General features: G+C 39.9%; 1 protein-coding gene across 1 annotated transcript in view; it reads right to left on the reverse strand.

The window, feature by feature from the left end:
- Nucleotides 1-1831: 1831 nt before the first annotated feature.
- The window catches only part of LOC134801043 (uncharacterized), a 47415-nt gene continuing 26753 nt past the window's right edge, over nucleotides 1832-22493 (reverse strand). Inside the window, exon 8 of the mRNA XM_063773568.1 lies at nucleotides 1832-2246. Within this exon, the coding sequence (XP_063629638.1) occupies nucleotides 1876-2246 (371 nt within the window). The 3' untranslated portion in view covers nucleotides 1832-1875. The remainder of the gene's footprint in view (nucleotides 2247-22493) is intronic.

Genomic DNA, 22493 nt, shown 5'->3' on the forward strand with positions numbered 1-22493 from the left:
TGGTGGGCGAAATGTTCAATTATGTTATTCGTATTTTTAGAATAGTTGTTGCGTTCACTGTGGCAACACTTTGTCACAGTTAAAATTCAAATATTAAAAAAAAAACTGTTTATCTGTCATACAGTTGACTGAGCCAGTGTGTCAAAAACCTACCACCAGTTCACATTACTTCACATCCCCTTTCGTTGCTCTCGTTTATTCTCGTACTTTATTCAAAGCACTACTACCGTTAGAGCATTAATTCATTAGCATCAGTATCAGTGTTGTGTACCGGAGGAAGCCGAACTCATCCGTGGAGGGGAAAATCTGAGGTCTAAGTTGGGCGACTGCAGGTAGCGATTTTACGCTTCCTCTAGCTTGCGACAGAAAGCCAGAATCACCACCAGCAGTCTTCAACGGTGACTAACGATTTGGCTCCCACAGTTTCCGGATCAAAGGTAACTTCGTCTACCTACACCTATACACACTTTAGTTTTAACTTTCATATTATTTATCTCAACTTATCCCAACTTTCTTGCTCCATCGGCCCTAAATTTCACTTTCCTTTCGCCCCTTTTTTTTCGCTAAATACAGTCCACCTTCGCTATCGAACAGGCCACAAATGGATGCTCATATTGAATCATTTGTTAAACAATGTTTCATCTGTCAAACGTATCAAAATAATAATATATAAGAGCCATTATTATGTCATGATGTACTTACCTTCTTTACCATTTGTAAAAATTGGAATTGATATAATGGATTTTAAGAGGAAAAGTTACTTAGTTATTTATGATTATATATGTCAAAATGGTTAGATATTAAACCCATTTCGAATAAGCCCTCTCAGTGTATAATTAATGTTTTAACAGATGTGTTTAGTTGTTTTGGCATACCATTGGAAGTAGTAGCGGATCACGTTCCATTTGATTCATTTCAATGCAAACAATTTGCAAGTGAATGGGGTTTTAAATTCATTTACTCAAGTCCAAGATATCCACAGTCCAACGGTTATGGCAGAACGTGGTGTGCAAATTACTAAAAAAAAATTAACAAAATGTAATGAATGATGATAAAACAGATTATAGAATTGCTTTGTTAAAATATAGGTCATCTCCTGTATCTGGCACACATTTTACACCTTTTCAATTAATGATGAATAGGAATTTAAAACCAAAACTACCTTGCACTTATAAATATTTGAAACCTAAGTTGAATCATAATACTAATATGGAATTTGATAATGTTAGGAATAGAAACATAAATAATTATAATAAAAATACTAAAGAGAAGCCTCATTTTCAAGTAGGCCAAAATGTATGGTTTAAAATAGACCCAAGTTCGAAGAAATGGTTGTTGGGTAAGATTGTTAGCAATAATAAATTTAGGTCTTATAATATTGAAGATAGTAATGGTTGTAGATATACTAGAACTTCATTTCATGTTCGACCTCAATAATTCGGTGTTACTTTATGGTTTAAGAATGTGTAGTGCGGGAGCACTGTATTTTTATTGTTGTAACTTAAGGTTGTTTTAAGTTTGTTAGACTGTTTAGTCTTCATAAGTTTAAAAAAAAAAGTTTTTTATTGTTTGTAAAAGGGGGATGATGTAGTAATGTATGCTTGTAACGAAACGCAACTACAGACTGTTTATAATGACCCAATGCATATGGAAGTAACAGTGACAGCGAGCGGCATTTGTTAAGTACAGACGCTGTTGAAGGAGAATGAACTGGGTAACTTTGTGGTTAGCCATACCTACAGGACTTACTGATAGATGGATGTTGTTTGAAGACTTTGTAAAGCTATTATAAAATTAATTTAATAAAACTCAGTGTCAGCAGCAAGTGGTTTTTTATTTATTACTAAACATTACAGGTAGGTACCTATAGTTAATCTAAATAGTAGTAGTAGAGTTAGTTCCTTCCCCCTCATCCCTTTGCAAGTCGGACGGAATAGTAGTAGTAGAGTTAGTTCCTTCCCCCTCATCCCTTTGCAAGTCGGACGGAATAGTAGTAGTAGAGTTAGTTCCTTCCCCCTCATTCGTTAACAAATCATAGTCATACGTTATCCTATCTATAGTTGGTCTAATAGTTTCAGTAACAATATGATATTCTCCATTTTCATCAGTAATAATGCGGGTAATTATCTCTGTCATTTCTTCGGGGGGATAAGTGGCATAGTTTTCGAATTCGGTTTCGTCGCCTAGATCTGCTACGTACATTTGTTGTAGTTTAGAGTCGTTGGACATTTTCTCGTCGGTCATGTCTGAAAAATAAAAAAATTAAATACAACGAAAAAGTACCTATGCCATCATTTTATGGGCATTAACAACTGTTCCCTCTTAAATAGAAAAACAAGTTCGAGTCGGACTCGCACACGCAGGGTTCCGTACCATTATCTATAAAAACGGTCACCCATCCAAGTACTGACCCCGCCCGACGTTGCTTAACTTCGGTCAAAAATCACGTTTGTTGTATGGGAACCCCACTTAAATCTTTATTTTATTCTGTTTTTAGTATTTGTTATACATCATCTGTGAAAATTTCAGCAGTCTAGCTATCACAGATCACGAGATACAGCCTGGTGACAGACGGACGGACGGACGGACGGACAGCAGAGTCTTAGTATAGGGTCCCGTTTTACCCTTTGGGTACGGAACTCTAAAAATTAAAATTAATATAAAGGTAATTTCCTAGTAAGCATAAAATATAAATTATACAAAATAGAAAAACATAGTAAGGAGGAAGTGCTACAAAATGGTCTCATCTCAGCAAAATGACTACTGGATACTGGCGACTTCCAGCGCTGATCATACGATGAGACCATAAGGTGAAACAATCACGGCCGGTAATAAAAATTATCAAGTAAAAAATAAATAATCTTTAATAGACAAAAAACCGACTTCTTAAATCGTTTGTAATGCCAAAATTACTGGCGGGTATTTAACTGATCACAAGATATATCATATATAATAAATCACTTCATTACCTTTTTCTGGTATCATTTATTATCTGTAAGGGTCGCAGTTCTAACCTAACCTAACCCACTTTTCTGATAGCAGTTCGGTTCTGTGTGTTCAGTTTAAATCTAACTAACCTAACCCATGCATTTTTATAGAGTCCGGGTCCGGGTCCAAGTCCAGGTTCAGGTCCAGATAAGAGCCCTATTGGTTGTTATCCAAATAAATAACGTATAGTAGCGACATCTATGTATATTGGTGATACACATTACTGTGTCTATAATATCTATATACTGTATCTGTGGTTTTAAAAATAAAAGTCAGTCTGTTCTAAATCTCTTCAACGGTCGTTTCATTTAATAGGTTATGGTCCAGCTTATGGCCTTTAGACTACTAAATCGCGAAAATATAAGTAATATCAGTGTTAAAGTAATTGCAGTGTTATATTTCGCAGTAGGATTAGTTAGTCGGAAGAAAAGAAAATCTCTACAAGCAGAGATATTATAGTGATGGAAAAGCCCTCAGAATCATATAGTATTATGGAGGTTGAAAATAAAAATTAAGAAGAAGTAAAGGACTAGGAACTGCAAGATTCAGTGGGGGAAGAATACACAGAATCGACACTGACAGATGTGTCTGCATCGGATACATCCAGCGAGTATGTTCCCAGTGAGTATAAAGACACAATTGATACTAGTAAAGTCACTGAGGATACTTATAATGTGATATCGAGACCAGCGAGACAGCGTCGTGCACCTGAACGATATGGATTTGACGGTGTGTTTTTTACCCAGAATAATATTATGGATAGTACAATGGAACTGACATTAGAAGAAGCCCTGAAAGGGCCCGAGAGGGACCAATGGCTACAGGCAGTCAGGGAAGAACTTAAGTGCTTCGAAGAAAATAGTGCGTGGGAAGTGATCGATGTTCCTAAAAATGGTACCATAGTGCAGTGCAAGTGGGTGCTAAAGAAAAAAATTGGACCAGACAATGAAGTGCGCTATCGTGCTAGACTGGTGGCAAAAGGGTTCACACAACAGCCCGGTGTGGACTATGTGGAAACTTTTTCGACTGTTGTGAGACATAGTACCCTAAGGTTACTTTTTGCTTTGTCTGTAAAGCTTAAATTAGATATAACTCACCTGGATGTGACTACCGCATTCTTGAATGGGGAGCTTAATGACAATATTTACATGCAAAAACCTCAGGGTTTTCACTGTGAAGACAGTAGTAAAGTGCTTAAATTAAAAAAGGCAATATATGGCCTAAAACAAGCATCAAGAATGTGGTATCAATAGGTGGATGAGTGTCTTACTAAAAATGGATATGTAAAGTCAAAATATGAACCATGTTTGTATATAAAAAATAAAACTACAATAGTCGCTCTATATGCGGACGACTTCTTTGTATTCTCAAGCGATGAAAAAGAAACTTGTAATTTAAAAGCAATTTTAGGATCTCAATTTAAGGACTTGGGTCAAGTATGACAGTGTCTAGGAATGTCAGTTTGCTAAAAAGAGAAATGTACTAACTTTAAGTCAGAGTGAATATATACAGCAACTGTTATTGAAATTAAATTTAAGTGATTGTCACACTGTAGATACTCCAATGGAAAGTGGATTAAAATTAACTAAATGTGAGAAAAGTAATAAAAATTTGCCTTATCAGCAATTAATAGGCTGCTTAATGTATTTAGCTATACTTACCCGTCCTGATATAGCATACTCAGTGGTATATCTTAGCCAGTTCAACAATTGTTATGATAAAGATCATTGGAATGATTGTAAACGTATACTTAGGTATCTTAAGAAAACTAAAGATTATTGTATAACATATAGAGGCACTGGTAATAAAGAAATTGTGGGATATGTTGATGCTGACTGGGGTAGCGATGCAGTAGACAGAAAATCATATACGGGGTACTGCTTTACTTTGTCAGAGGGTGTAATTTCTTAGGGTAGTAAAAAACAAGAAAATGTAAGTCTTTCTTCTACAGAAGCTGAATATGTTGGAATATCAGAGAGTTGTAAAGAGGCAATTTACTTAAGAAACTTGTATCAAGAGATCACAGGAGATGTGTATTGTATTGATATTTTTAATGATAATCAACGTGCCCATAAACTTTTACACAACCCGGTTTTTCATAATAGGACAAAACACATAGATATTAAATATCATTTTTGCCGGGAACGTGTTAATAATAATATAGTTAAGGTTAAGTATATGTCAACTATAAATATGGTTGCTGATTTGTTAAGGGGCTGTCCATAAATTACGTCATCGATTTTTGACAATTTTGGACCCCCCCCCCCCCTAAAATCATCCAAAAATCATGCTTCGAATGACCCCGTTTCCTCCTACGTCGTGCTACCGTCATCCGATGTCCAGACCCCCCCCCTCCTAATTTGAAATGACGTAATTTATGAATAGCCCCTAACCAAGGCATTAAACTCTGTTAAGCATCATAATTTTTTGAAATTGATGGGCATGCAACCGCAGTGTATAGTAATGCAGTAGTATTATAAGTTGAGTCGTATGTAATGTATTTTATTTTGATTAAGTGGGGGTATTAGTTGTTATCAAAATAAATAACGTATAGTAGAATAGAATAGAATAGAATAGAATTGATTTATTCGTAAGCACAAACAATCGGTACAATACATTACATTATATAAAAGAAAACATAAAATAAGATTAAAGTGCCACGAAATGGTCCCATCTCAGCATGTTGCTGGTGGCTTCCAGCGCTGATCTTCCGATGAGACCATCAAGTGAGAAGAATCACGGGAGGTAACAGACAAGAAGAAAAAAGACATAGAAATAACATACAGTAAACAAATAGTCAAATAAGAAAAAAAAATAAAAGTTACACAGCAAGAAGTTACAACATAACTACTATTTACAACTAAGATTATTTAATACATAAAACAAACATCGTGCTCGCAATCGCTGTATCGATCCGGTCCGACCATACCTTGGCTGAGCATTACAGCTGCATATACTCCTAGCGCCAACACTAACTAAAAAGCAATGACAGACCAAACCAATCGAGCTTGTATCGAGCGTTCATGAAATCTACGTTAAAAAATCTTGTAAGATTAGCTTATTAACAAAACATCATTGTAGGATGACGAATTTACGAAAATATACGAAGTACTAACATAACAGCACTCTACTAAGTATGGCGTATAAGGAATGATGAACCCTTGTCAGGCCAAAGGAACAAAACACTTGAGGTAAGCATAAGTAAAATTACAAACTACAGGCAGCTAGTATCAAGTCTGAAGGTTTCCTGGCTAAGTTGGTGATTAAGTAAATACTGTTTAATCTTTGACTTAAAACTATGAATACTTTGCAGGTTTCTCAAAGGCGGGGGTATATTATTCCAGACTTTCGACGCGGCATAGCGAAAACTTCCCCGAAAAGCTGTTGTGGCATGGCGCGGCGTTAACAATTGAATTCCACAGTTACGGCGTTCGCGGAGCTTAATACAAGAACGCTTATTGAAGAGATATGGCGGGGTTCCATATTTAAGCACACCAAAGAGCAGACAAGCCACATGCAATTGACGACGGTGGTGCATTTTGAGGATCTTATGGCTGTTCAGAAATGGAGTCACGTGAGCTCTCAACGGAATATTGAAACAGAAGCGAGCACAGGCATTTTGAACACGTCTTTTGAATGAGTCTTTTTGTTTTTGCAAGAAGTCTAGGCCCAAACACTACATCCACATAGTTTAATTTTGATAGGACAAGTGATTCAACTAGTTGACAGCGGAGGTTTTCGCTTAAATATGGCCGAATTTTATATAAAACCTTAAGCTTGTAAAAACAACTCCTAATGGCCTCAGAGACATGCTTCTCATAACGTAGTCCACAATCCATTATGAGACCCAAATTAAGGTTCCCCTATCTTTGGCATATTTTTTTTTGTAATAATTCTATTGTGCATAATACCTTTAAGCATAACATACTGTTAGCATAAACTCACTTGGTACTGGATTGTTGCGCATACATACTCTACGCATAATTTTTATTGATCGAAGTATCTTTTGGCATCAATTTAATGTCCGAATCGAGACCTGGTATCTGTTTCATTTCGCATAATTTTATTTGTAATAATTTGTTTTTGCATAATTCGCCATTAAGCATAAAGTACTACAAGCATAAAATCTTATGGCATAGAAATGTTTTGCATACTTGCAAGAATCATATATGTTGTAGGCCGAATATTTTTTGGCGGAAATTAATTCGCCAAATTTTTCCCAATTCGCAACTATTATTTTCTCATAATTTCATTTCTGGCAACAGTTTGTTTTCGTGGGGTCGCAGTTCTAACCTAACCTAACCCACTTTTCTGGCAACAGTTTGTTTTCGTGGGGTCGCAGTTCTAACCTAACCTAACCCACTTTTCTGGCAACAGTTTTTTTTCGTGGGGTCACAGTTCTAACCTAACCTAACCCACTTTTCAGGCAACAGTTCGTTTTCGTGGGGTTCCAGCTCTAACCTAACCTAACCCACTTTTCAGGCAACAGTTTGTTTTCGTGGGGTCGCAGTTGTTCTAACCTAACCTAACCCACTTTTCAGACAACAGTTCGTTTTCTTGGGGGACGCAGTTTTAACCTAACCTAACCCACTTTTCTGGCAACAGTTTGTTTTCGTGGGGTCGCAGTTCTAACCTAACCCACTTTTCGGGCAACAGTTTGTTTTCGTGGGGTCGCAATTCTAACCTAACCTAACCCACTTTTCTGGCAACAGTTCGTTTTCTTGGGGGTCGCAGTTCTAACCTAACCTAACCCACTTTTCAGACAACAGTTCGTTTTCTTGGGGGACGCAGTTTTAACCTAACCTAACCCACTTTTCTGGCAACAGTTTGTTTTCGTTTGTTTTGTGAGCTAAAAATATGTATACATCCAAAATGCCAATAATATGTTCCCACCCAAAGTTACAATACAATACAATAATAATGTTTTTTTTTACGAATTATAACCGTAGGCAGAGCTTTTAGTTACGGCTCTGCGTTAATGAGTCAGTCAGCTACATATTTAGGTGTTTTATGCATTGTTAAATATAAATTAGACTTGGATTTTATACAATCTGACGCTTTCTTTAATTTTAACATTCGTCGAAAAACATTCTGCCAAATGTAGCTTATGACAGATGGGTTTTAGGTCATACAAGTTATACCAAATAGAAATAATCTAAATACGTTTTCTTCGATGTAAATATTCGCCTAAATCCTATTATGCTAAACAGATTATGAAAATCACATTTCGGACATTTAAACAAATGCAAAATAAAATTATTCGTATCAAAATTCGGCCATGATAGTAGTAGTCTATTTAAGATTCGGACTTGGAAACATTCGGGCTATTGCATATTATACAAACTGAAGCTTACTGCAAATTTAACATTCGTCGAAAAATATTTCTGCCAAATAGGTTATGCCAGATGCGTTTCGGGTCACGGAAGTTATGCCAAATAGACGGAACCCCCAAATTACGCGCCTCATACACCCTCTCAACCGGTGTACTCATTAACGTAACATCCGTTGATATACTGACACCAGCCAGTTGTTGCCTGCTGCCAAATACTGTGGCCCATGATGCTATTGAAGTGAGATCTTGGTTTAATTTTTCTATAGCACTGTCAATGTCAGCCGGTTTACATGATATATAAACTTGTATGTCGTTTGCATATACGTGATATTTGCAATGCGTGATGTGGGACCTTATATCTGCGGAGTATAATATGAACAGGAGTGGGCCGATCACCGATCCCTGTGGAACTCCTCTTGTTAAATCAGCTTTTTCGGATAAAAAAGGTTCCAAGGTTTGTTATCAAGTCCCACCTCACGCTCTGCAAGTCCACATCTAGATCTTAAGGCTAAGGCTTAAGGTAAGGCTTTTGTTGTAGTAGCGACATCTATGTATATTGATGATACACATTACTGTGTCTATAATATCTATTGCAGTAAAACAAATGTAATTCACTGAATTATACGTGATAATTTGATAACTTTTTATTTAAATAATCAATTTCCGGTAACACCCTGTATAAAAAAATATTATTCACAAATTTCACTAAAAACCACTGATTTGATCGTTTTAAACTAATTGTCTGCGTTGCGCATAGGTGGTAAACATGAAAGGTAAAAAAAGGAATACGGCTAAGAATTTACGGCTTACTATTTTCGGGTTCACACTTGATATCACACTACCTACACACGGAGCAATACACAATATACACATAGATATTACGATGTAGCTAATCTTTAGATTTAAATAGGTATGCATGTTGCCTCGCTATGTACATATTGTACATTTATTATCTGCAAGTTAATACACCTACCTATTTAGTAGGTACTGTAATTAGGTACTAGGTAGTGCAAATAATTGACTTCATGTATGAAATTTTTTTTGCAGAGTTTGTTCAATAATCACCTTCAACAACACGAGAGTAATCTAGAGAAGTGAAATCTGCAATTTTTCGTAACATTTTTGTAAAGATATTCGAGTTTAAAAACGTAATTTTTTAATGCCCTAACCTAATTTATATTTAACACTTTCAAGGTGGTACGCTCTCCATACAAAAAAAAGTTGCGTTTTATTAAGTCATTCATTATGTACTATTACTACATAAATAAATGCGCATCTATCTACTTTCGAATATTCGTTTGCGCTAAATTGATAGCAAAACTTTGTTTTATACAGAAATCACGCATAAAGTTAATTTGGTGTTACATTGATAAAATAGTTATAGTGTGTTATGACTTAATAAAACGCATTTTTTTATGTATGGAAAGCGAACCACCTCAACTTTAATTAGTATTCATTTATTGAAATACATACATGTAATTTTACAATAACCAACAAAAACAAAATCTTAAAAAATAATTTAGTTCATAATGTAAGAAATCCGCAAAGCTGGCTTCGTCCGGTGGCTACAAATGCAAATCAGCATCATTAGAATAGAATAGAATAGAAAAACATTTATTTATGACAAACAAACATGTTGACAAATATACAATGTATAACATTTAGTGCAAAATGCCATAAAAGGGTCACAACTCAGCATGTAGCTGGCAAAGCCAGCGCTGTTCTTCCGTTGTGACCCAGGCGTACGCCGTTCGACGACGAGGCGGTTATGCTTTAATTTACTAAAGTAATTAAAAACTAGAACTATATCTAACACATAAAATTGAAACGAAAACTATTTATACAACTGCAACATTGCGGCAATTTACGTATCCGGAACAGCCCTGACAGCCAAGTGCCAGCTGGCCATTATATTATGCTTCATCCCAAACATACCACTGATGATATCCGCAAGAGGCTTCATTTTTTTTAATAATAATCTAAGTTAAATAAAATCTAATAAAAATATAAGTTAATAAAATCTAAGTTAAATAAAAAACACTCAACGGGTTCCTTATCTTATATTTGAGAAAAAAATGTATGACAACTATACCGAGTGGAACAGAACGAAGGTCTTTTACGCAAACCGGGAATCGTTTAGGCTACGTACTTTATTTTTCACTATTAACCACGTTAATATTTCTAACCGTTTTTGTGATACAGTTTGTTAAACATTAGTGCAAAAATCTGTATGTTTCAACCCTAGCCCCTCCCTCCCTTTGTTTCCCATAAACTTATTGTTTCGAATTTCGATAGTCAGAAATTGATATCCATATAATTTATGGACATAACATCAATAGTCATAATTTACGTTAAGTATAACGTTTCACAGTTCTAATGTTAAACATCTATAATATTAAACGCTATAATCACAAAAGTTATAAAATTGATGAGTATAACATTCAAAGGTAGGTATATCAATAATTATTCAGAAATATTTTAAGGCATATATTTTATCGGACCAATGCTCGTTAATCATATCGTTTTAATGTCATCCCTTTGTTTCCCATAAACTTACTGTTTCGAATTTCGATAGCCAGAAAATGATATCCTCTAATATTCTAATATTTAGGAGCTAATAATATTAAACATTATGACATTCAATAATTATGTCAAACAAAGGGCCATTTTTAATGACTAAAGTGAATTCCTTCTAAGAAACCAAATCAATAACATCCTTCATATAAAGGAAAATGAAATATGACTGTGGCCCTAGTGAATAAGGGTACAAGTCACAGGCAGCGCAGTTGTAAAAGGGCGTAAGTTCCACGTAACACTTATGCCCTTTTACACCTAAGCTGCGCGTGACTTGTACCCTTTTTCACTAGGGCCACAGAATTAGCGGGGCTCCTATTTCCGCTCTGAGGGACACCAGGTAACTAACAAACCTACCTGAGGAAACAGAATAAATTATTCTGAAGCGGAAATAGGAGCCCCGCTATGCGGGGCTCCGTCGACTCGTTGGCGGGACAAAATGGCTTAATAAGCTACATGAAAAATAAGAAATGGCGGGGAAATCAGTAAGCCAAACAAAATAAATCTGTTTCCTCAGGTAGGTTCGTTAGTTACCTTGTGTCCCTCAGAGCGGAAATAGGAGCCCCGCGAAGTGGGGCTCCGTCGACTCGTTGGCGGGACGAAATGTCTTAATAAGCTACATGAAAAATAAGAAATGGCGGGGATATCAGTAAGCCAAGCAATAAAAAATCTGTTTCCTCAGGTAGGTTCGTTAGTTACTGATGTAAATTACATATTTATTAGATTTATTAATGTTTATTTTATATACGTTGACTATTAAAAGTGAATTGACAGACATGACATGACGTATGAAGACCGTCGATAATGTTCTCTATGATAAACGATATGCGATATGAAATGAGGTTGTAACATTCGTCCGCCTTTAAAGATTTACACGTCCATCTCATCAATTAGCCGACGAGGTGGTTTAATGGCACGCTTGCTTCGACGCGGTGCCATCGGTGTAGCTGCTGTGGCCTTGCTAGCCTCATTCTGAGGTGAGCCAGCTGGAGTAACTTCTGGGTCAATTTCCACTCTAGCTCCTGACCCTCGACAAGGTATTGCGGATGTATTGGTTTCCAGTACTGGCGTCGATGATGCAACTAGGACCATAGACGATTGAGAAGTTTGCTCTGCTGGGCTTTCTTCTAGATCAGGCAGACGGGATCGTATATGGTCTGCGTGATACCTCCTCTCCACCCCAACTGGAGTGTTAATGACATAGGAGTATCGATGCGTGCGTCGAGATACTGTGGCAGGCTCCCACCGCGGCTGCTCTCTGCTTCGCACATACACAGCATCACCTGGTATATAGTTTGGAGTCTGGCCGTCGGAGTTAACATTTGCTTGTATCTGCTTGTATTGTAATGAACGTCTAGCACTTGGTCGGGCATTGTCAAGCACAATGTAGGTGTCTTCCAAACATTAGCTGGCCCGGGGATTTGCCAGTGGTGCTATGGGGTGTGATGCGATAAGCGAAAAGGAAATGTTCTAAACTTTTTTTGAGGCATTCTGTGCTTGATGACATTCTGGTCTTGATATGTTCGAGCAATGAAACACCGATTTGGACTGTCATTACGTTTATTAGATAAGTATGTCGGTACTTGTAACTTTCCGAGCTACCTACAAATCTACCATACATAACATTGTCCTCCTCTAAATTAACCAAAATGTTTCTTAAACTATTACAATAATGGTTCATCACAAATGAGACAAATTAAAAGATAGCTATTACAATTTGGACCTTTTTGTCTAGGTAATTAGGTCGATGTTCACCAAGGTCCATTTGGTGCAAGGATTATGTTAATATTGTTAATATGTATATAACATAAGTATTTGTAGCATTATGAAAATACGAGTAGTCTACATTATGAAATAAAGGGCATATTTATTACGTCACAGATGTAATCGGCATGCATGTAACTAACTTTTTAGTACTTAAGTCGGACAAATATAAAAACGTTCTAACTTTAAAATACTACACACAATATGGTCTTTATTAGTATACGCATAAGGCGTAATGGCACAGGGACGAATAATTATGACTGATTAAATTTGTTTTAATCTTTCTAAACAACGGACAGCAGCTTTCCGGCGACAACGTTCGTCATGTTTTGTCGGAGTCCCCGGCGGCGTGCCATACTCGTCCTCGCCTCCACCTTCCCCGTCATTCTGATCCGTATCATCAGCGGGCAACCCTGTGACTTCCGGGATGTCTACCTGGACTTTGTCCGCTGGCTGATGTGAGACGGGTGTGGGTGCCTTATCGTCAATGTCACTGAGCGTAAATCTCGACTTTCTGAAATGCAGTTGATCTACGTGTCGTTTATGTGTGCGGCCGTCACTCGTTCGCACTACATAAGATACGGGCCCTTCTCGCGCAAGCACCTGTCCCTCGGCCCACTTGTGCGCTCCGCGCGCGTAGTCTCGCACCAGCACCTCGGCCCCCGGCTCGCCCTGCCGCAACGCGTGGCCCTCGCTGCGCCGCTCGCTGGCCCGCTGCGCGGTGCGCACCACGTCCGCGGTGTCGGGCCGCAGCAGGTCGAGGCGACCGCGAAGCCGCCGCCCTAGAAGCGCCACTGCCGGTTCTTTCTTAGTAGTGCTGTGTTCAGTATTTCTGTACATGAACAAAAACCTACTGAGAGCCGTGACGTCTTTCTCGTTCTCGATAACGGCTTTCTTCAACACTCGCTTAATGGTACGCACCGCATTCTCGGCCGCGCCATTGCTGGCCGGATGATAAGGAGCTACTAAGGTGTGTCGAATTCCGTTACGTCTGAGATAAGAGCCGAATTCGGCCGACGAAAACGGTGGCCCATTGTCGGTGACTACTTGTTTCGGCAGGCCGAAACGTGCGAACAATGTTCGTAAGCAATTGATTACAACAGAGGCAGATCCAGTTTTAATTTTTTCGACCTCTATCCACTTAGAATGAGCGTCGATTATAACTAAATAGTATGCGTTATTAAAAGGCCCTAGAAAGTCTAAGTTTAATCTCGCCCAGGGTTCCCCTGGCCACGGCCACGAGTGCAGAGGCGCGGGCGCCGGCGCGGAGCGCTGCGCGCGGCACGCGGCGCACTGCTCCGCCACCCGCTCGATGTCCGCGTCCAGTGTGTCCCACCAAACGTAATTCCGCGCGATTTGTTTCATCTTTACTATGCCGGGGTGGCCACCGTGTAATTCATTCAATACCGCAACTCGTAAAGATTTTGGAATAACCACTCGATATCCCCATATTAAACACCCCTGGTCTATGTTAAGAGATTCTTTTCTATTAAAATAAGGCTTTTCTGACTCATTGCTATTGCCTGGCCATCCGAACATAACGTATCCGTAAATTTTACTTAAAATGGGGTCTTTCGCCAACTCACTTTTAACCTCTTTAAAACTAAGTGGAAAATCCCCTTCTACAAAATTTAAATAGCTACATCCCTCGTCTTTCATACCTGGTCTATTCTGACTTACTAAAGGAAGACGAGAAAGAGCGTCCGCATAACAGTTACGCTCTGATCGGATAAATTCAATATTAAAATCATACGCGGCTAACTTTACCGCGTAACGCTGCAAACGGCTTGCCGCAGTCACCGGTAGCCCTTTGTTTTTACCAAATATGTAGCTGAGTGCCCTGTGGTCCGTCCGCAATGTGAACTTCCGCCCATACACATACTGGTGGTGCTTAGTGACTCCAAACACGATCGCCAGCGCCTCCTTGTCGAGTTGCGAGTAGTTGCACTCGGCGGCGTTCAGTGTGCGCGAAGCGCAGCACAGAGGTCGCTCCACGCCATCCGCGCCCCGTTGAGTCAGGGCCGCGCCCAGGCCGTAAGGGCTGCTGTCCACCGAAAGAATTAGAGGCAGTGATGGATTATAGTGTGCTAACACGGGAGCACTGCTTAACACTTTTTTAATTTTTTTAAAGGCGTCATCACATGATTCGTCCCAATTCCATTTAACATTTTTCTTTAAAAGACTGTACATTGGTTTTAAAATGTCGCTCATATTAGCACAGAATTTCGCGTAAAAATTCACAAATCCCATAAAACTTTTAAGTTGCGTTACATTTGAGGGGGCCGGGGCATTAACAATAGCAGAAATTTTTCGTTCATCCGTATGCAAACCATACTTATCAATTCTATAGCCCAGATAGTTTACACTGTCTTTAAAAAATTGACATTTAGCAAAATTAATTCGTAAACCATTCTCTTTTAATCTCTGTAAAACCGCTCTTAAGTTAGACATATGCGTTGCCCTGTCTTTCCCCGTTACACAGATATCGTCGGCGAACACGGCCGTCGATGGCAAACCACTCAACGTCTCCTCCATGATCTTTTGAAAGTTTTCGGGAATACACTTTATTCCGAACGGGACGCGTTTGTATACAAAGGTACCAACGTGAGTGGTTATGGCCGTCATGGGCTGTGACTCCTCTTCCAAAACACATTGTTGAAAGGCGTTAGACAGGTCCAGTTTCGTATACTGCTCGCCTCCACCCAAAAGGGCAAACAGGTCCTCGATCCGCGGCAGCGGGTAATGAAAATCTTTTAATCGCGGATTTATTGTTATTTTATAGTCGCCACAGATACGTATGGTGCCGTTTGCTTTTATTACAGGCACTATAGGGGTCCCATATTCCGATCTGTCGACTTTATAAATAACCCCCTCCCGCTGTAAGCGATCGAGCTCCCGTTCTACGCGCTCGCGAAGCGCCAACGGTAGCGCCCGCGCCTTAACGAACACCGGCGTGTCGTCCTTGAGGCGGAGCTGCAGTCGCGACCTGAGCGTGCCTAACCCCCCAGCGAACACTTCGGGAAACTCTTGCTTAAGAGATTCTGCCATCGGGTCCTCGCCTTGAAAATTGATACAATCGGTAACCTTTAAATTTAATCGTCTAATCCAAGTACGGCCCATCAAAGGAGGACCGCCATTTTCGATTACATATAACTGTAGTCTATCCACATTGTTACCATATCCTACTTCTACATCCAAATATCCTATGGTCTCGATGGCACCTCCGTTATATGACCTAAAACGTAACATTTTATTTTGTAAAGGCAAATGGGAAAAACATCTATCATAATAGTCTTTAGATATAGCCGCAATTCTGCTACCCGTATCGACTTCAAATTTGCACCGTATTTTCTGCACAGTAAGTGTTACGTAGAAAGGGCCGTCCTCAATGTCCACATCACTGTCAATTTTATAAAAATGGCAATCACTATCATTCGAATCAGAATCGTTTAAAAAGTACTGACCTTTTGATGACTTTTTAGATACCTCGTTTCTGCACATCACTTTCAAATGGCCCTTTTCACCGCACACGTCGCATGAAAAATGTTTGTACCGACATCTGCCCTCCGCGTGACCGGTCTTGCCGCAGCGCGCGCACGGCGCCCTCGGCGCGGCCGTCGTCGCCGCCGCCGGGCCCGCGCGCCGCCGCCGCGCCGCCCCCACGCGATGCAGCCCGTCGTCCGGCGACGCCGACGCCGACGCCGAAGTGCCCGCCGCTGCGCCCGCCGGAGCGCCTACCGATACCGCCGCGTGCTTCTCTGCTGCCTCCAGCGCCAGAGCAAGCTCCACGGCGCGCTTGTAGTCGATGGCCCGTACGGCAAATAGCCTCGACCTCATCTCATCGCTCAGCAGCCCCGACACGAATTGATCGCGAAGGTTGATCTCTAGCTGTGCACCGAAGTTACATGTTTTGGCCAAATGTTTTAAATTCTGTAGATATTCGCGTATACCTTCACCGTGTAGCTGCTTTCTCTGACGGAAGATGTGTCGTTCCGCTATTTCCGATCTCTCGGGTTCCAAATGCTCACTTACTAGCTTGACTAAGTCGGCGAATGTTTTGTCCTCTGGTTTAGCAGGTGCACACAAATCACACATAAGCTCATAACACTCTGCACCGACTAAAGTTACTAGTGACGCCACGTGTAATGTGTCGTCAATCTCGTTTAACGCGATGAATTGCTTAACCCGGCGCACGTAAGCATCCCAGTCTGACCCGACACGAAAACACTCCAACTTTCCGAGAGGCATTGTACATAAGCTAATAAACACTAAAAAAACGTAACTAAATGGGTTTTTAACACCAAAATACCGATCCCGTCGCCAATGATATGTTCGAGCAATGAAACACCGATTTGGACTGTCATTACGTTTATTAGATAAGTATGTCGGTACTTGTAACTTTCCGAGCTACCTACAAATCTACCATACATAACAGTTCTCACAAGCCTTTCGGCCAATCCATTCGTCCGCGGATGATAAGGTGACGATTTGATATGTTTTATTCCTTTTTCTTTGCAGTAATCCTGGAATTCCTTAGATATAAATTGGGGGCCATTGTCAGACACTAAATATTGGGGTAGGCCAAAGGTAGTAAAAATGGTGTCCAGTTCATCACAAAGTTTGGTTGTCGTAATTTTGGTCATCGGCTTGATCTCGATCCATTTGGAAAAAGCATCTGATAGAACTAACCAATAAGTGCCCTCGAATGGTCCGGCAAAGTCAACGTGAATCCTTTCCCAGGCTTGGTCTGGCATAGACCATGAGAAGATTGGTAGATCTGAAGTATTAGTCCTATTCTCTTGGAATTTGTGGCAAGCCTTCACATGCGTGTCTATATCTTCCTCTATAGTTCGCCACCAAACGTAAAAACGTGCCAGTGTTCTCATTGCTCATGTAACCATGAAAAATACGTATTTTTTAATAAATTATGTTTATGTTTATGTTTAGTGCTGAAATGCCTGGATGTCCACGATGCAGATATTTTAGGATCGTTTTCCTTAGAGTATCAGGAACAATAATGCGGCCCTGCCACATTACTATTTTATTTTCTAGTGACAACTCACCGCGCTTTCGAGCATATGGTTTTACATCGTTTGAGTATTGATGCTCACGCCAACCAGTTTTTATAAGATGATATATTTGTTCCAGCGTGATATCTTTGCGTGTTTCTTCTCGTATAACACTTTCAGATAGTGCGAGGTCACCAATGCTGTCAGTCTGCAGTCGCGCTACAATTTTGTAAACCTTAAGCTCAGAAGTCTGAGCGTGCGTCGCTAGAAATTTAACAGAAAGAACTGCCATCCACTTGGATGGCAGTTCTTCTGGGTTGGGCATCCTTGATAAATATCTGCGATCAGGTTGTTATAACCTTTTGTATACTTAATGTCGTAATCATAACTTCCAATTATTAAAGCCCATCGTACTAGGCGATTATTAGCGAGTTTGGGTAAGTTTCGCTGAGAATCCAAAATGTGTATCAGGCGCTTATGATCCGTGACTAATGTAAATTTCGTACCGTGAAGGTATTGGTCAAATTTTCTAATTCCAAAAGAATTTGCCAGAGCTTCGCGGTCTATGACGGAATACTTTGACTCTGCGGGTCGGAGTTTTCGTGATGCGAAAGCAATTGGTTGTTCAATATTATTCCTCATGTGAAAAAGAACTGCTCCGACGCCCTTTTCTGAAGCATCACAGGCTAGATAAAGTGGGCATTTGTCATTGAAAGCTACAAGTGGTTTAGAATGTACAATCATTAACTTAGCACGTTCAAAAGCCTCAGCTTCCTTGTTGGTCCATTGCCATTTCATCCTGTTTCCGGTTAGTACGTGAAGATCAGCACAGACGCTGTGCAAGTGTGGTATAAATCGCTCGTAGAAGTTGACCAACCCAAGGAATGCTCGTAGCTCCTTGGCGTTAGTTGGTGGAGAGGCTTTGGTGATGGCTTCTATCTTTGATTTTGTAGGGCGTACTCCATTTTTGTCAATTGTGTGCCCAAGATATTCGACTTCTGGTTGTAGAAAGGTGCATTTCTTTAAATTGACTTTCAATCCGGCTTGCTCCAGTCTTTCAAAGACGGTACGTAACGTTTCAAGGTGGTCTTTGTCATTTTTCCCTGTAACCGCAATGTCATCAAAATAGACTGCTACATTTGGCAATCCCTTTAGAAGCTTGTCAAGGTAATGTTGGAATATTGACGGGGCCGTCGAAATGCCAAACGGCATTCTGTTGTAGACGTAGTATCCTTTGTGTGTCGATATTGTCAGGAATTGTTTAGATTCAGGTTCAATTTCAAATTGTAGGTACGCATCTTTTAGGTCAATTTTCGAGAATTTCTCACCATCCGCTAGACTCTGGCGTAGTTGGTCAAATAAAGGAACAGGGTGTGCGTGTGTTATAAGAACAGGGTTAAGTGTGCTGCGGAAGTCACCACAGAGTCTGATCTGGCCATTGGTTTTCACCACGTTAACTGTCGGTGTTGCCCACTGAGCCGGAGTTATATTTGGGTCTACTTTGGTTATAATTCCTTCTTCGACCAAACGATCTAGTTCAAGTTCAATGTTTTTCTTCATTGAGAATTTAATTGATCTGGCTGGGATGTGTTTCGGTTGAGCATGGGGCTTGATATGTATGTTTACTTGATAATCTTTTACTTTTCCAAGTTTGCCGTTGAAGAGAGTTGCATGCTTGTCCAAGAGTTGCGTTAGTGTAATAGATTCGTGTCGAGTTTTCTTGATCGAATAGACTGGCTTTGGGAAATCCATCTGGAACATTTCGCTCCACTGTAGGCCGAACAACATAGGGTCAGCTGACTTCAATACAACAACAGGAAGTAGTTTTTCCTCATCTTGAATGCGTACGGTAACGTTTGTTAGACCCTTTGGTTTGAGTCTTGTATTTTCATATGCGCGCAAGCCGGGAGCTTTCATGAGAGGAGGAGCTCCGATACGCGCCCAGAATTGTGTACTAATAATCGAATAGAGTGAACCGGGATCCCAGTCCAATGTGCAGGGAATGGCGTTGATGAAAACATCAATTTTTTTACTGTACTTGCTGCTCGTTTTGCGTATTTGACAGACGGTGTCTGTTTCATCTCCGCTGTCATCTGAGTAGGAAGACTGAGACGAGTGGTTGCTGTTCCCGTCATACTTAAGTTTGTGCAACTTGTTTCTTTCAGTAAATGTCTTTTGTTTATTTTTCCGGTTAGGTAGGCATGCTTTGCCTGATTTGATGCAGCAATCCTCAAAATGGCCAGGCGTGTTGCACTGTTTGCATGTATGTGCTTTGGCAGCACACTGGTTAAGTGGGTGTCTTTCAGGCTCACCGCATCTTAAGCATTGATGGGTCCGTAATTTGCGCGGTGACGTGTTCTGGTAGGATTTGGGGTTTCTCTTAATCTTATTGACTTTGATGTGTGTGTCTGCATCGCCTTCTGCTCGTTCCCGCAACTGAGCAACGCTAAAAATCTGTGAGAAAGTCATTTCTTTCATCTTACCATCTTGAATTTCTTGTAAGTCCGGCCATTTTTGTTTTAGATCGATCTGTAATTGTTCGTGGTTAAGCCCGGTTGCAAATCGGTCAAGTAACTGTCGTTCTAATATATCATCGCTATAGCCACAATCTTTACTTATCTCTTTCAGTCTGTTAGCGTGATGTTCCATGGATTCGTTGTCTTTTCGTATGCAGTTCCAAAAGTCCGTTAATGCTCTATATCTTGTGCGTTTGATTCTAAATAAGTCAAGGAGTTTATTTCGAATATCCGCGTATGTACTGTTTTCAAAGTGAGGTGTAAGGGCAACCTTTATTTCGTGAAAAGTCTCCGGTGAGAGGCAGGTGAAAAGGAGTTCCTTCTGTATGATACGTGCATCCTCGCCCCAAAGTTTGCATTTTGTTTCAAAATAGTCGATACATTTTTCGACAGCGGTATCGTCCGGGTTGAATTTGTCGCTCTTAAAGCGGTTGTACACATTGTTTCTGTTACCGTTAGTGTTCGAAGAGCTGGGTGACTCCGTGCCGTGTGTCGTTGTTGGTGTGGGAGTCGCGGCAGCTGCGTTTTGCTGTTGCGTTAACAGCATTTGTAATATGTCCGAGATTTGTTGTTGTTGTGTTGCTGGTAATGCAAGGAATTTGTCGAACTGTTCGCTGTTCATGTTGTGACGTTTTTTTTTAATCCTCGTCGCCACTGATGTAAATTACATATTTTTTAGATTTATTAATGTTTATTTTATATACGTTGACAATTAAAAGTGAATTGACAGACATGACATGACGTATGAAGACCGTCGATAATGTTCTCTATGATAAACGATATGCGATATGAAATGAGGTTGTAACAGTTACCTTGTGTCCCTCAGAGCGAAAATAGGAGCCCCGCGGAGCCGGGCTCCGTCGACTCGTTGGCGGGACGAAATGGCTTAATAAGCTACATGAAACATAAGAAATGGCGGGAAAATCAGTAAACCAAACAATTAAAAATCTGTTTCCTCAGGTAGGTTCGTTAGTTACCTTGCGTCCCTCAGAGCGGAAATAGGAGCCCCGCGAAGCGGGGCTCCTTCGACTCGTTGGCGGGAAGAAATGGCTTAATAAACTACATGAAAAATAAGAAATGGAGGGGAAATCAGTAAGCCAAATAAAAAAGAATCCCCAGGTAGGTAGGCAAGCATGCAATTTGTATTGTTTAATTTTATAACTATTGACAATATGACTATTAAAAATTATGATGGAAAACGTTATGGTCTAAAAAAATCGGAACTTAAAATTTAGGGAATGCAATAGAGCCCCTACTTATCATTATAACCTGCGATAAAAGACCTTACAATGATTATTGTAAGCAAGTTTATTGCCTTCAACATTATGTAATGGTATACCTTCTGGACTTTGAATATTATGATTAACAAATTTTATGACTAACAATAATAATGACCTGCAAAAATCGGAACTGCAATTTATATTGTTAAAATTTATGACTATTGACAATATGTCCAATAAAAATTATGATGGAAAACGTTATGGACTGAAACAATCGGAACAAAAAATTTATGGGAACCAATAGAGACCCCCTATTGAATAACATGACGTGTCAATTTAAAATGTAAATAACTTTGTAGGGTTTTAATAACAAAACTTCCGTGAGACACAGACATATTAAATATATTAAGAACGGGTCACTCACGTTTTTTTTAAGTCGAAAAACGACATCGACATGTTTCACTCCGTCCGTACCGAGGAGTGTCATCAGGAGCTTGCGTTTACGGTGACGGACCGGCGCAGACTGCGGGCCGCAGCTCTCCGCGCCCGATGACTCTGGCTGGCTGGAGGCGCCAGGGGGAGCGAGAAACTACCCTCGTTTATCGCATTATTGTCAAATGATGGGTTGCACACAACACTCACTACGTCATTCGCTAATGGTTCGTCCACACTGTCCACCGACGTAGTACCCAAAACAGTTTTCCAGCTTGTAGGCACTGACCAACCACAATCACGGTTAAAATTCGGATGACGACTAATTTCGATAGCCTCCCGTACTTTTCGCTGAATCACAAACTTTTCTTTCGCCAGCACGGTTACCTTATCGAAACGTATATAGTGAGTCGAATCCGAATCCAATACGTGTTCCGTCACCGCAGAGCCCCGGCTATCTCTGTGTACGTGAGTGTCCCGTTCTTAATATATTTAATATAACTTTGTAGGGTTGTCAGATTGTCACTGATATAAAATATTTAATTTTAATGATTTTGTTTTACTTTGTAATCCAGCTTTACGATTATAATAACTTGATTGTAGATCACTTAGATAAAATTCTTACTTAGATAACAGAAATGTTCCACCCTGTATACTT

Source organism: Cydia splendana, chromosome 21 (genome assembly GCF_910591565.1).
Source record: "Cydia splendana chromosome 21, ilCydSple1.2, whole genome shotgun sequence".
In the NCBI taxonomy this organism is placed as follows: domain Eukaryota; kingdom Metazoa; phylum Arthropoda; class Insecta; order Lepidoptera; family Tortricidae; genus Cydia; species Cydia splendana.